Source organism: Sparassis crispa (assembly GCF_003851025.1).
Source record: "Sparassis crispa DNA, contig_000002F, whole genome shotgun sequence".
Lineage (NCBI taxonomy): Eukaryota > Fungi > Basidiomycota > Agaricomycetes > Polyporales > Sparassidaceae > Sparassis > Sparassis crispa.
The window spans coordinates 3,132,233-3,146,212 of record NW_020939749.1 but is presented as its reverse complement, the minus strand read 5'-3'; the positions used below and the strand labels follow the sequence as shown (position 1 = coordinate 3,146,212).

The following is a 13,980-nucleotide window of genomic DNA, read 5'->3' as shown; positions in this document are numbered from 1 at the left end:
CCAGAGTTCATCGGCAAAATTCATCACATGACCGTCGTCGGAGACGGCGGGCGCGATGACACCAACCCGACGCACAGCATCGAGAACGGGCGGGACGGCGGGCAGCCCGGTGAGCGCCAGGCTTCACCGGGGAGAGCGGCGGAAGAACGTCACGACGTAGAATCACGCTGGCAAATACTCTTCACTTCCAAAAACAGACCTGATACAGCTCGTGCACCGTAACTCTGGAAGAAATATAAGAAAATGCAGTTAGTGCATAAAACAGGGATGCCGATGCCCGTACCACACAGATCAAACAGCAAAGCATAAACCTAACCTACAAAATGACTTTTCATGATCCCGGACAAATTGTATTCGTGCACTCTTTAAGAACTGCTTAACACACAGCAGTGCGCCAAACGGGCAGTGCATTGATACTGAATAGCTTCCCAATCAGACCTGCAATGTGATCAGCACAAATATGACTGACTATCCAAACGCAAATCAACGCTGGCCTGTCGGAGTAATTATCTGGTGCACTGCATACTGACATAGGTTCACAAAATAGCGAATAGATTGCAACTGCTGCAAACTGGATTCAACCTTGGACGAGCACCTGTGGCTTGCCGCGCCGCGCCCCGGAGACACACCATTCCGAGTCAACGTATTCACGAAAACCATCAAGTCATCGATTTTCGTCGTCGTCATCGATCATTCCATCTTTACCACCCTCACCGATAACCAGACACGCGCCTCCCTAACTCCCACCATCAATGAAACAGGCTGACGGAGAGAGGTACTCACCACCGTACGAAATTCCTAAGAGCCCCCCACCGGGGAGAGACACGTAGCAGAAAAGCTCAAAGGAGAATCACCAGCCGGCAAACGCGTGTCAGATCTTAGAAACCGAGCAGCGCAACAAGAACGAAGACTAGAACGGTCGAGACACAATGCAGGGAAACGCAAATCACTGAACCCTTACTTACCCCAAGACAACTCGAAATTACTGAAGAGAAGACCTGTACCACGTCGTGTCCAGGAATAGACGCATTTCGACGAAACTCGCTTCATCATTTTCTGTTCGGAGTGCATCAAATAGGACGCAAATTCTCGCTGCTGATTGGCCTGAATTTCCCGCAAGACCGCTGTTTCAAGGATGATTCGTGAGCAACGTACTTGAAGCAAGTCTCGTCGAAGTGCGTCTATCGTTTTCGACTTAGCTGGAAGGCAAGCGCGGTCCGGATTTGTCTCCCTTGTTGTCTCCCATCGCAACGGGATCACACACCTCGCGTAACTGCCGTGCAACTTTAAATGACGTCCGAATTTTCGAGAGCTGACTGCGGTTCATCACCAGGTTGGGTCTAACTGGTAAGGACAGAACCCGTGTTTCGCGCGCTCTACCGCTGGGTTCGAGGTATATCTCCACCACGACATCTTGCGGTATTCCCTCACAACAGGTCTCTATGCATGTGATGCGACAGTCAAGCCCTGTTCCTCATTCCACGCCGGCTCATACAATGGACTGCTCGGAACGTCCATATTCTTGTCTCGAAAACGTTACCCCCTTCAACTCTGCGTCGGGTTCATGCTCAGACCAGCACACTTTCAATCACACGTCGAGCAGAAATCGTGCCAGCTATCCAGAGGTCTGTGCGCCCCACGCAGAGGTACCCATAAGGGGACACTCTGCCCCAAACACTTCCATTTCACGGACATCCTCTTCTCTGTCAACCGCGTCCTCCACTCGAGTCTTCCGCCCACTTCCGACCCCTCCATATAGCGCGAATATTCACAGCCCGGAGTCTGGTTGGCACTCAGACGCGTCTGACCGCCTTGCGCCACCCTCGTCATTTCGTCCGCCCCCGCGTCCCCTGCCCCGACCCTCAGGTCCCCCAGCAGTTGAGCTCCCGGCAGTTGAGCTCGCATGGGCATCTACCACCTTGTCGCCCTGTGACCTTCCATCTTGTCCCACCTCGAAGCCAGTGTTGTCCGTCAGTATTCCTCAGTCTCGACTTGTGGATGAGATGCGTGTTATCGAGTCACCGCCTTCGGTACCAAACCCGCCACACGATGTCTCTGCGGCGTGTCCTTCCAACCGTAGTGTCATACCAGTCCATCCCGACTCTGAGTTTGATGACGACTCGGATCTCGTTCTCCTTGAAGACACCGACCTGTCCTCATCGTTTGAGAGGTGTTCAGCGGAAGAGAAGACTCTGCCTCCCCTTCCAGCGGAAGCACAGAGTGCGCGCCATCCGGAAAGTCCTGTGAAACGGAAGTGGGTGGTGGAGAAGAACGGCAAGCGATGGACGCAGGATTCCCATCACTATGCGCAGGTGTTGCATGTCTTGCGCAAATTGCGGTAGTGTGGCATGGACAGTGAGTCTCGCGCTGCTGTGTGCCAGCTGTTTCGTTTGACCTGATAGGGCTCTTCCAGGCTGTTTAATGGCAGACTTAAGTGTCGATCCTGCTCGAATCCCACGAAGTAGTAATGTCAATCTAATGTCGTTTACTGTTCTGCAGGTTTTCCACTATATGCTAGTTCCTCTGTGATGTGCACCTATTTCATGCATGTAATTGTGCTCCTCATCATAATGTGCGCGTAATTGCTCCATCCTCTGCATGTCAAATAATTCATGCTGTCGACCGCTTGTAATAGAGAATTGCCGCAGGGTCGAGGCTGTGCAACTTCACACTGGCAGGACGGACGTCGAATGCCGGTGAGTCTGCCATCGTGCCCTTACTACTCAGGGCTAGCGCCGGACCAAATAACTGCCGCGAAGCCTTCAAGATCTGCCCTTCGCCGAATCGCAAGGCACCATCATAATCCATCAGAAATATACAAATTCAATACGAACTTGGTTGCCACATGCGGAAGGTAGATGTCCATATATGGGACAGACGTGTCGTGGAATATGGTCTCAAGTTGAATATACAAGGCTACGCGGACAAAAGACATGCATAATGATGAAAAGGTAAATTTCCCGTGCAAACGGCATGTTTGCCTTTGTGACCACTGACAGGACGGGAATATCGGGGACGTTGTTGTCGGGGCGATGCATCAATTTGATGGACACAAACAACGTTGGCAGCGTTCTGAAAGGTTATCGGATTTCGCGCCGGGCCCATAGCCTTCCGAACGGCTTGTATACTGACGTGTTACCCGCATTAGCCTCAGACGACGACATCCGTACGCATCTACTGTTGACGGAACGCCCCTCCAAGGAACAGCCTGAAAGGCCCACTGTCCGGTATTCTAAGAAGACGTACGAGAGGGAGATGCATGAAGCTGGGAAACCCACTGGACTCATAATTGAACTCTCACGTCACATTGGCAAAGTCGTATAACAGAATCTAACCTTGCGCGGTCACCCCGGGCCTGTCTCTATGGACCGGGACGTCACCTCGCGTATCATATCATTCTACAACGTTCTACTATACATGTGCTAACCACAGGCGATAACATAAACGAAAACTGGTGCTCTAGAATATTAGAAGTAGACAAACCCGCTCTCGTAGAACTTTCTCGCGTACTCCTCCAGAATATCCGGGATGACGTCGGGGTACAGCTCGCGGAAGTCAAGATAACCCAACGCCTGCGCGTTCTCCAAGCAGTTCTCACCGAGGACGTGGATGCTGTATTGGTATTCGTACCAAGACCAGGTTGCACGAGAGGCGAAAGCATGCGTCTGTACAAACTCTTCTTTAGCTGCCGCAGCTCGCTTGAGAATCTCGTTCGCGGATACCTGGACAAGGAAACCCCATTGAAAACGGAGATACAAGCAATTCAATCCTGATCAGATAGGCTTACGTGCACGATGGTCTCCATGAGGGTCGACCCTTCTCCGCTCACTTTGGCTCCGATCTCCTTGGCATCCCAACCCGTTACCTGGTCCTCCCAGATAAGCACGGAATGGTTGAGCGTGCGCTCATCAGTGATGATGCGTGCCACATACTCCCCGACATTGTCGAGGTTAGTGACGAGCATCTTCTTCATACCACCGTTGTAAAGCTCGCGGCTCATGCTAAGCACGGGGGACTTGCTTGGAGAACTGCAGGGGAGGGTAATTTGCATCCACCAGCCGATGTCGATAAAGGTATATCCAAGACCAAGGCTCTGGATGTACTCGTGTATTTCAAGTTTCTGTACGCGAAACACTGGCTTAGACTATGATGCGAGGTAAACACATTTCCTGCGGACCTCATCGTGCAAGTGGCGGACTCCCCGCGCTCCGGGAGTCCCGAAGTCGCATGGAATAACCCTCTTGACACCGACCTGCTTTGCAGCGGCAAAGAGGTCGCGCTGGTCAAAGATCTTCTCTGCATTGATCGTGCTGATGAGTACGTCTACACCATCCAACACCTTGGCCAGCTTTTCCACGCCGTCATCGATGTCTGCTTCCCGAATGTCGACATCGTCCCTCCTATATTCGACAACCACAGGCTTGGAGAGAGAAGATGCGCGGACGGCCGTAGCGACGCGCTATGAGAAATGATTAGATTAGCTAGCACACGCCGGACACGGAACGTACGAATGCTCCGGACTTCACGAGAGCATTGATGATTACTACCGCTGTATGGCCTGTGCCGCCAAAGACGAGCACTAGAGGCCGAGAATCGTTAGATGTAATAGACATGGACGAGTAGTTAACGTGTGAGAGTGCGAAATGTAGAGTGGCCGTCCGAAAGGTTCGGTAACCGGTTAGGTGTGGATTGTACAGCGACGCGGTATTTATACGCTAGTGCCTCCGTGAGGCGCGGCGATAGCAACTATATGGCGCGATAGCAGCTAGGTGGAAGGTAACATTTGAACGAAAAATGATTCTTGCGGACCGAGTCAGCAGCACAGAGAATGTTGTGGAAGGCTGGAGGCGATATGCCGAGTGGCTATGTCATCCAGAGGTGATCGAGATCTTGCCTGGGTTCTCGAGAGATTATCCTGTTTTGGTATGAGTAGTCATCGACTCTCTCAGCTATCATCGACTCCTTTGCAATTATCCGCAGCTCGTTGAGTTGGCATTCTCCAATTTTGGTGGGGTCGCGGATGAGAAGGGCCTGCTTGTCCGCAACTTTGTCGTCAACTTTAAACAATATTCAGAACGCTCCAACGCGATGAATAAAGATGGTAAATGCAGAGACAAGTACATACATATGCATGTAAGTTACGTACCACGCAGTACAATCATACGACAATCTGGTGACACCATCGGTCATGATGACGCAAAGTTCCAAGCTGCAATAACCTCGTCCAGCGACCGTATCGCCCAACCCGACCCCATCGTAGTTGACATCTGGGTGCCAGTCGCATGGAGGATCTCCTTGATGCCCTTATCCAGTAACATAGCATCCGTCGTGCCCTGCGGCGGTGGCATCCGCAGACATTGCACGTGCGCGTCATTCGCAAGCCGCTTGAGCATGTGCAGGAACGTCGACACCGGAACATTGTTGCGCTGCAGGTACCAGGAAAGGTACGCAGCAGCTGCGTGCTCTGCAGAGCCAACTGAGAAGGCGGGTATGGCCTCGCCACGGGCGTAATGCCCCAATATCCGCTTGAACACCGCTGTGTCGCGAATGTGGTCAAGCTGGAGGTCCAACGCATGGGACGCACCCGACAGCGTGTTCTCGCGGATGAGAGGTGGACGGGGATTGTTCTCCGCGCGGCCGCCGAACCGCCTGTCATATACTTTGTTGTAGAAGTCCGTTGCAAAGCGCAGGTCTTGTGCCCGGAGGCTGAAGTACCGTGACTTCAGCGACATGGTCCGGTAGCGGAAGAGTGTCAGGTGCGACTGGATCGTCTGCGCCTTGTCCTGCAGGATACTATCAAGGAGACTTGCGTGACAGTAAGAATGCAGTAGGCGCTCCTGCGTAGTTTCCCCGTCGTCACGGCAGAAGCGGTCAGCAAAAGCGAGGAAGAGTGCATCATTTGAAAACGAGGATATAAACTGGTGAAGGTCACTAGCTGGATGGGTTTTGAGTTCTGTCAGCTGTGGGAAGTCGAGAGTGGCAGCGTCCCCGGTGGACGACCCGGATCGCACAAAAAGGCTCCGGCTGCCCTTTGGATCCTCCATATAGCTCAAGAACGCGGTTCGCCGTTTGACAAAGAGCGTCTGGCTTCGAAGGAGTGAGTCCTTGTGACGAGGGTAGTTCGCGATGTCCAAGTAGAAGGGCCAGTACCGCGGAGTATCTACTCGGATCGAAAGCAACTTGTCGAGATCAGGAATCAGCGTCGGGGAGATCAGCTGTGTGGTCCCAACATCCTTGCCCTCTTTGACCTTGATCTTGACGGGCAGGTACACCACCTCCTTTGTATCTACGTCCCGCGCTATGAGACACCTAGGTTCTACTGCCAGCACCCACAGATGACGCAGGGCTTGGAGATAACTTTTGTTGTCGGAAGAGATTGCCGCATATCGGGGGAAGAAAGCTGCAATCATGCATGCAATTGCAGCATCAGAAGTGCCCAGGGTAAAGCGCCCGCCACCGAGGAAGAGTAGGCCTAAGGACATGTGAGTAGTAACGTACGTGCCATATCTGATGGGATGGTTGTACATGCCATACGCATATCTCAGCCTGCGCAAACAGTTAATTTCGCCTGTTCCGGCCATGACCATGTTGAGCGATATCGAGATCAGATTTAGGCCGTCGCGAATAGCTGAACGCTTGATTCTGTGATCAAAAGCAGGACCTTGAGAAGAGAATCTTTAACACGATGCTCCTCAAATCGCAATACAGACTTACTGTTGGTGTACGTCAGCTGGCTGAACATGTCGTAGTAATGGATGATGAGCAAGTACGCCTCCTCTCGCGCGGTACCCGCAAACTTGAGCGCTATGGCAAAGCAGCCGCCAGCAAGGATGTTGTAATACGCCAACTCGTACGCGTCATCCACCGGCTTGCCTTGGAACCGCCCGTTCATCGCCATGCCGATGTTGGGTGGAATCTGTGCCGATAACCAAACCTGGTTGGGGGCAATCCTGTCCCACATTATCAGCGCCCTGCCCAACGTACGCAGTAACAAGAAGCTTGGTTGCACGCTGTCTAAAGCCAGAAGCGTATCAGGAATCGTGAGGATGTCAGCGACGTCTTGCCGTTCCGTCCTCAAGTACATCAAGCCGAGCGCAATCGTAGCAGTAGGTGACGTTAAATTGATGTCAAAGGACGGCCGCTGTGACTTGCCGTCCACCATTGTGTGCCCCTCTCCGTGTATAAGGACGCGCAAACGTGATAGAAGGTTCAGGTCGGCTGGGATGGAGGACCCTTTACCAAGCATCACCATTCCACAAGCAAGGGCAGCCGACAATGTGTAGGCCTCCCGGTACTCGTTGCTGAGATCAGGCTGATAGAGGTCCTTGCGACTGATCTCGCCCAGACACACTTCTGCCATACGCCTATTCTTCGTCCCCATGTAGAGCAGCCCGATGCCCGTCAAGCCTGCAGCCTGAGTGATGAGCGGCACATTCAAGTCAACAGTTGGAGTGGGAAGTAAGGCTGGGGTGTGCACAGCAAGGAGTTTCGTGACATGGGGGTTGCTGCTACCAGCATTCGCAGCAGAAAGACCAAGAAGGACGCCAATCGAAGTCATGTCATGTTTCGGTGTGAGATATCCGAAGGTGTGCCATGTCAACATTTCTCTGAGGTGGCCTGTCAATCCAAGTGCGAACAAGAAGCCGGCGTGCTCGGGTGTCAGGTCAGAGGGTCTGTTGAACTTGATCCAGGTGCTCTCGACAGCATTTGACTGCGAAGATATCCGCAAGCCGGCTGCAACGCCATTGTGGAACTCTCCCCAGCTCAGGCATTCGGGCGGGACCTTCCCAAGCTCTGGAGTTATCAGCATACTGTGGGGTTGAAGTCGAACAGTAAACTCGAGCTTCGGAATCGCATATGCCTCGCGCGTCACGGTTGGAACAGAGCCGAAAGTGAACAAGGCTCGACCTAGAGGGAGTGCCAGCGTTCTTTCGGCCATTCGGACGACCTGATGCTGATTTTCCTTGGCTTGATCGTGTTCACTGGAAAACCCAAGGACACCATAGTTAGATAGAACGAAAGATATACACAGATACTCACCTTAGTTCTGGGTGATCTATGGCCTTGATTGTCGGAATGCTAGATGAACAAAGCATACGCGCAACCTCCTCCAACCTTCTGTCTTGTCCGAACCGAATGTGCGTGAAATCCTTAAGGTCCAATTCGACGCCGGACACAACGCCGAGTTCACCTGCAGTCTTGCACGATTCCTCTATTTGCTCCCGGATCGTTTTGCGCGGGGCTGAGAAGATCTGGTAGAAGATTAACATGTCAGAATATACAACAGCATGCTGCTCAGCACTCACGGTGTGATCCTTTGCTGAACGATACCCATAGCTAGTAAGCGTATCAGGCGAGGAGCTCAAGCCCTCTGCCAGATCGTTGCGTCCGATCAACTGGTAAGCAGAAACAGACCAATCTCCTGAAGGAGCTAGCTGGCACGTCCGTGCGGCCTCTCTGAGTGGCGCAGCAATCCCAATAGGCAAGTAACGTAGGACATCAAGCCCAATCTGTGACTTCACCAGCATACGCAGAGCATTCTCCGCGCGTTTCCTGCTCTCAGCGACTTTGCTATCCGCAAGGCACATGTACACGGCCGTGAGCTTGTGAATGCGCGCGAGAGGCTCCGTGCGACCGTAGGCGAATGATGCATTGATCTTAAATTGTGCACCAAATTCTTGACTTTCTGGCCAAGGAATGCTCCACTCCGGGTTATTAATGCGACCATACAGAATTGCCGACATATCAGGAGGCCAGAGAGGGAGTCGCTCGTCTAGATGGGCAATGACTACGGCAAGACCGTCAAGAACGTCCTACAAGAAGAAGAGTAGAATTCCGCACCTGTGGTTGCTGGTGAAGGCCATACATCGATAGCTTCTGGGCATAAGCGCTTCCAGAAATCCGCCCACTCGGGACGAACCACCATAGCAATCCGACAGATGACTGGGACCAGCTTGAGTAATGCAGGATGCTTGTATACCAAACATCGCATATCCTCGGCAACATAATGCAAAGCGTTCAGAACAGGGGCGAGAAGAGGGTGTGTTGGCTTATCAGGTTGCTTGCAGACATAAGCTGTACGGAGAGAAGGCGGAGGTAGCTGCAAACTCTGTAATGCAGGATCTTCACCAAAGCGAGAATATGATGTACTGCCAGCAAGAGCTGGCCAGGGGCGACTAATATTAGGGTCTATTGAAGGACGCGGGACTGGGTCTGGTCGCTCCAGTTGTAAAACTTCATAGAGTGCCGCAGTGAAGGCCCCAAACTCTACGTCCTCAACAATGGAAAAGTTCTGTTGTGACCACTTCGACAGGAACCGACTGTGGAGAGCAAATGATGTATCTGCGGGAAGTATCATTGCCAACATGAGTAGACATTGACGAGCCGTAGCATCATGCGGCATCAAGTTGATTGTAACGCGAAAGCGAGAGCTGTTTGAAAATACGACGGTGATGGAAGAATCGAGAGCATCCTCGATGGCAATGACGCCACCATCGGAAGGAACTTGTGGCTTGAAATTGGAATTGGGTGGTGGGTCGATGTCCATATCCATACCTCCATCTCGTTCGGGGAGTGTGAATTGCAGAGGCACCTCGTACAAACCATGCGTGAGGACGGCTAGACCACCGTCCCGTCGTAACACCAACAAGTCGCGGACGGTGTCACGAGTGGCCCGAATTGCGGCCACAGAACACGCAGAGAGACGGGTGTGAGGTGACGCAGTCAGAGTGTGGTCACCATGTTTCGTGACGCAGAATATCAGTAAAGTGTCCGTTCTGGGTAGACATACACTCAGTAGCGAGCGATTGACAGAGCCATCCCAGCGCTGGTCAAATTGTGCGGCAGAGATGTCTCCCAAAGACGCTGCACTACGAAATGACTGATCGTCAGCTGACGTACAACAACATGAAATACCACCCACTCTGATGCTGAGATCTCTTGGGTGTATAGCTTCTCCATCCAATATGCAGGAGTCATCTTCGCCGTATCAACAGGCTGTGGAGGGACTTCGGCATGCACACGGGCATTCGAGACCATCTGGTCCATCGTTACGCTCAAGTCGAGTTTACTGATAGAGTGCTGTCGTTTTCCAGGGCGCTGAGGCTCAGATGACGTCCCATTCACTAGAGCAGCCATAGTGGCCGCTGCAGACAGCGATGGCGGCATTCCAGGTAAAGCACTCAATGACAACATATAGATTCCTTGAGCAGAGAGCCCGTTTGCATGAGCAGGCGCTTCGCCCATGGCAATGCTGACGTGTCTACGATGAACGGGAGTCCCCCCGGTCATAGAAGCTCGTTTATTGGCCTTCGTGCGTGGTCGTGGTCGTTCGTGAGAAGCGGCAGCATCCTGTGGTTTGATCAAGGCATATCTCCAAAGCGAGACCTGGCTTGTTGTTGCATTAATAGTAACCATGACTTGATCCGACAAGTCGAACCCTCGTTGTGACAGCCAGACGATGTGCTCCTCCGCGTCCACGAAGTTCATGGACTTGTGAGAGTCGTCATCCTTAAGCGACGCAGGAACCTGGTGAAAACCTCCTATAATCTTCTCAGCAGAACATACCGCAAGTGGCTCGGCGAAGGGATGAACGAGGGTGAAGATAGTCGGTAGAAGAGATTCCTGTGAGGTCTTCGCCTCCGCCACTTCCACCGCGTCTACAACCCGTTGAATCATCACTCCGTAAGGGTGTAATGGCCACGCTCTACGCACAATAAATGGCAGATTGAACGTGTAATCCATGTCACCGAATAAAAATATCTTGCCAATGCTGCGCAGGAAAACGAACAAAGCTCGTGCGTAAGACCCAGGCTCATGCTCGCGTTTCTGCTCCTGCTGGGCGCGGGCAAAGGGACCAAAAGTCGCTCTTTGCGAGGAGTCCGACACAGGCGTCGACATCTCGGGATTGCAGTACGTGTAGTGGGCGGGGCGCATGGAAGATGCCGATGTGACTGCACTTGGTTGTTCAAAGTAGCCAATACAGGCCCACTGAACAGGTTCACCCTCGTCTTCAAAATTGAACCTTTGACGTATTATTCCACCGGAACTGAGAACGACGGTGTGGGCATCCCAGCTGAGCTCCTCGTCTCCTGGAGCATCTTCGGTTGCCGAATACAAGGTGGAATGTACGGTAGCATCAGAGTCGCCTCGACTTCCCGCCAACGTGGCACGGATAGATTTCAGTAGGTTAGACTCTTCAGCTTTGACTGCATGTTTTGAGGACGACGCGTAAGCGAGATATTGATGGGCCGATGATATTGGACGCCATCGTGGACTTAGAATAAGAGGTTGCATAGACTCCATCTTGCGTTTGCACACCTACTTCCGAGTAGTTTATCCTACTCGATGGAATTCACTGGAAAGAGGAAAAGTACACCTCATGAGATACACGAGAAAATACCTCTGCGGTTCGCTGGTTGTGAATATCTCATCAGCATCGATTCATAATTTAAACAAACATTACAAAACCTCACATCGTCGCACCTATATCTCCCTTCTTTTCTGTCCCAGAAGATCGAATTCGGCGCAAGTTCAAGACAAGCACGGATCGGACAAGGTCGTTCAGCAGCTGAGCGATTGCCCGTCAGATTCGGAAGAGAACCAGGAGCAGTTGAGCCAGCTAACCTTGGAAGATATTCGTGCCGTCCAAAAACCAAGCGACGAGCGAGATTACTTTCTGGGTTGGACGGGGGAAAGTGGAAGAAATATTGGTGGTGAGGACACAGGCGCTAGTCGCGCTCGCACTCACGAACGCGTCCTGTTACGTAACAAGATCTACAAATGGGCAAAATTACATTATGTAACCCAGGTGAAGTTCAGTATAGACCGTCTCCAGTCTCTTTGCTTGCTTTCCTCATGTCGTCAAGTATCGAGCTCATAAATCCCAAAGCCGAAAGCATCCGCCGCGCTGCGGCGTTGCAGGTGAGTAGTTGCCAGTATGACCCACTCGGAAGAAATTTGATAGATTTCGTCTGCAGGTTAACACAACGGGTGCTATGGGACTTGCGAACGTTGTGAAAGGCAATCTAGGTGTGCAAATAAGTGTATGTGTGCGCCAATATGTATCAACTCACGTTTGTCGCGTCAAGGTCCACGAGGCACACTGAAAATGCTGGTGGACGGCTCGGGTCAGATCAAAATGACAAAAGACGGGAAGGTTCTACTCTCTGAGATGCAGATACAGAATCCTACCGCGGCCATGATTGCCCGCACGGCCGTTGCACAGGACGACCAGGTTGGCGACGGGACGACATCCGTGGTATTACTAGTCGGTGAACTACTGAAGCAAGCGGATCGGTACATCAGCGAGGGTGTGCATCCCACTGTCATAGCGGAAGGCTTTGATCTGGCGAAGAAGGAGTCCCTGGCAGTGTGTATACCTCTCACCATTTCCCAGTTCTGCAATATAACCGTTTAGTCTCTTAGTTTCTGGAGAAGTTCAAGCAACCGATGAAGTTGGATCGTGCGACTCTGATAAATGTGGCCTATACTTCCCTTGCGACGAAAGTCCATTTATCTCTAGCGAAGCAACTTGCCGCTGAGGTCGTAGATGCTGTGTTGACGATTAGACCGCCACCACCATCAGAAGGTCAGTATTACTCCATATGTTTCCTTAAGACATGTACTTATGGCTGGGCACAGGGTCTGGAGAATTCCGAGAGCCGATTGACCTGCACATGGTTGAGATCATGAAGATGCAACATCGGACCGCCTCTGAGACGCAGCTCGTTCGCGGACTGGTTTTGGATCATGGCGCAAGGCACCCAGACATGCCGAAGCGCGTCGAAAATGCTTTCATACTAACCCTGAACGTAAGCTTGGAATATGAGAAAACGTCAGTGATACATGTTTCCTGGCCTTGACTCAACGGGGGATGTCTGATAATGTCTCGCAGCGAAGTCAACTCAGGATTCTACTACTCGTCTGCAGAACAACGAGAGAAGCTGGTGGAATCGGAGAGACGGTTCACTGACATGAAATGCAGGAAGATCGTCGAGCTCAAAAACCTCGTATGTGACAAAGCAGTAGACGCGAAAGAGAAGCCGAAGAACTTTGTCATCATCAATCAAAAAGGTATCGATCCTATGAGTCTGGATATCCTTGCCAGGAATGGTATTCTTGCTCTCCGACGGGCGAAACGGCGAAACATGGAGCGGTATGTGCTTTAAATAAAGTAGAGATATCATGTGAGGCGGAACTCATGTGTCACTTATGGTCTTTAGACTGCAGCTCGTTTGCGGTGGTGTCGCCCAGAACTCTGTGGAGGATCTCACGCCAGACGTCCTTGGTTGGGCAGGTCTTGTCTATGAGCATACACTCGGGGAGGAGAAGTACACGTTCGTAGAGGACGTCAAGGATCCAAAGAGTGTCACTCTCCTCATCAAGGGTCCGAACCCTCACACAATCCAGCAGACCCAGGATGCGCTACGTGACGGCCTTAGGGCGGTGAAGAACGCGATAGAGGACGAGGCGCTTGTGCCAGGCGCCGGCGCGTTCGAAGTTGCCTGCGCAGCGCACCTGATGGGTCCAGTGAAGAAAAGTGCGAAGGGCCGTATCAAAATGGGTGTCCAGGCATTTGCGGAAGCCCTGTTAATTATTCCCAAGACGTTGGCTGCCAATGGGGGATACGATGTGCAGGACGTAGTTGTTGCACTACAGGTCTGGACAATAACTTCATTTAAGTATTGCCGCTGAACACTGTCTGTGTTATTAGGAGGAGCAAGCCGAAGGCAATACTGTTGGTATTGACCTACAGTCTGGGGAGCCATTTGATCCTACTGTTGAGGGTATTTGGGATAATTACCGGGTGAAGAGGCAAATGCTGCACTCATGGTATGACGCTTCCTAGTCCTTCGGTGCCACCACTGATATGCTATGCAGTTCGGTCATTGCGGTGAATCTTCTTTCGACGGACGAGATCCTCCGTGCAGGTCGTAGTTCGTTGAAACCCGAGGGACAGCAGTAAATGTATAGCAGACT

General features: G+C 52.0%; 4 protein-coding genes across 4 annotated transcripts; 2 read left to right on the top strand and 2 right to left on the bottom strand.

The window, feature by feature from the left end:
* Nucleotides 1-1,496: 1,496 nt before the first annotated feature.
* Nucleotides 1,497-2,342, top strand: SCP_0310590 (hypothetical protein; the record flags this gene model as incomplete). The annotated part of the gene is made up of 1 exon (XM_027756444.1): nucleotides 1,497-2,342. One exon carries the CDS (start codon nucleotides 1,497-1,499, stop codon nucleotides 2,340-2,342), a length of 846 nt encoding a protein of 281 aa, XP_027612245.1.
* A 1,125-nt stretch (nucleotides 2,343-3,467) lies between these two features.
* Nucleotides 3,468-4,613, bottom strand: SCP_0310580 (hypothetical protein; the record flags this gene model as incomplete). The annotated part of the gene is made up of 4 exons (XM_027756443.1): nucleotides 3,468-3,722; nucleotides 3,788-4,120; nucleotides 4,178-4,459; nucleotides 4,509-4,613. The coding sequence occupies 4 exons, from the start codon at nucleotides 4,611-4,613 to the stop codon at nucleotides 3,468-3,470; spliced, it is 975 nt and encodes a 324-aa protein (XP_027612244.1).
* Nucleotides 4,614-5,186: 573 nt separating this feature from the next.
* Nucleotides 5,187-11,304, bottom strand: SCP_0310570 (hypothetical protein; the record flags this gene model as incomplete). The annotated part of the gene is made up of 6 exons (XM_027756442.1): nucleotides 5,187-6,661; nucleotides 6,715-7,982; nucleotides 8,041-8,252; nucleotides 8,307-8,788; nucleotides 8,842-9,869; nucleotides 9,923-11,304. The coding sequence occupies 6 exons, from the start codon at nucleotides 11,302-11,304 to the stop codon at nucleotides 5,187-5,189; spliced, it is 5,847 nt and encodes a 1,948-aa protein (XP_027612243.1).
* A 552-nt stretch (nucleotides 11,305-11,856) lies between these two features.
* On the top strand, nucleotides 11,857-13,966 carry SCP_0310560 (T-complex protein 1 subunit zeta; the record flags this gene model as incomplete). Its single annotated transcript, XM_027756441.1, has 9 exons — nucleotides 11,857-11,922; nucleotides 11,979-12,030; nucleotides 12,090-12,370; nucleotides 12,427-12,589; nucleotides 12,643-12,835; nucleotides 12,896-13,156; nucleotides 13,224-13,659; nucleotides 13,715-13,833; nucleotides 13,882-13,966. 9 exons carry the CDS (start codon nucleotides 11,857-11,859, stop codon nucleotides 13,964-13,966), a joined length of 1,656 nt encoding a protein of 551 aa, XP_027612242.1.
* Between the last annotated feature and the right edge of the window lie 14 nt (nucleotides 13,967-13,980).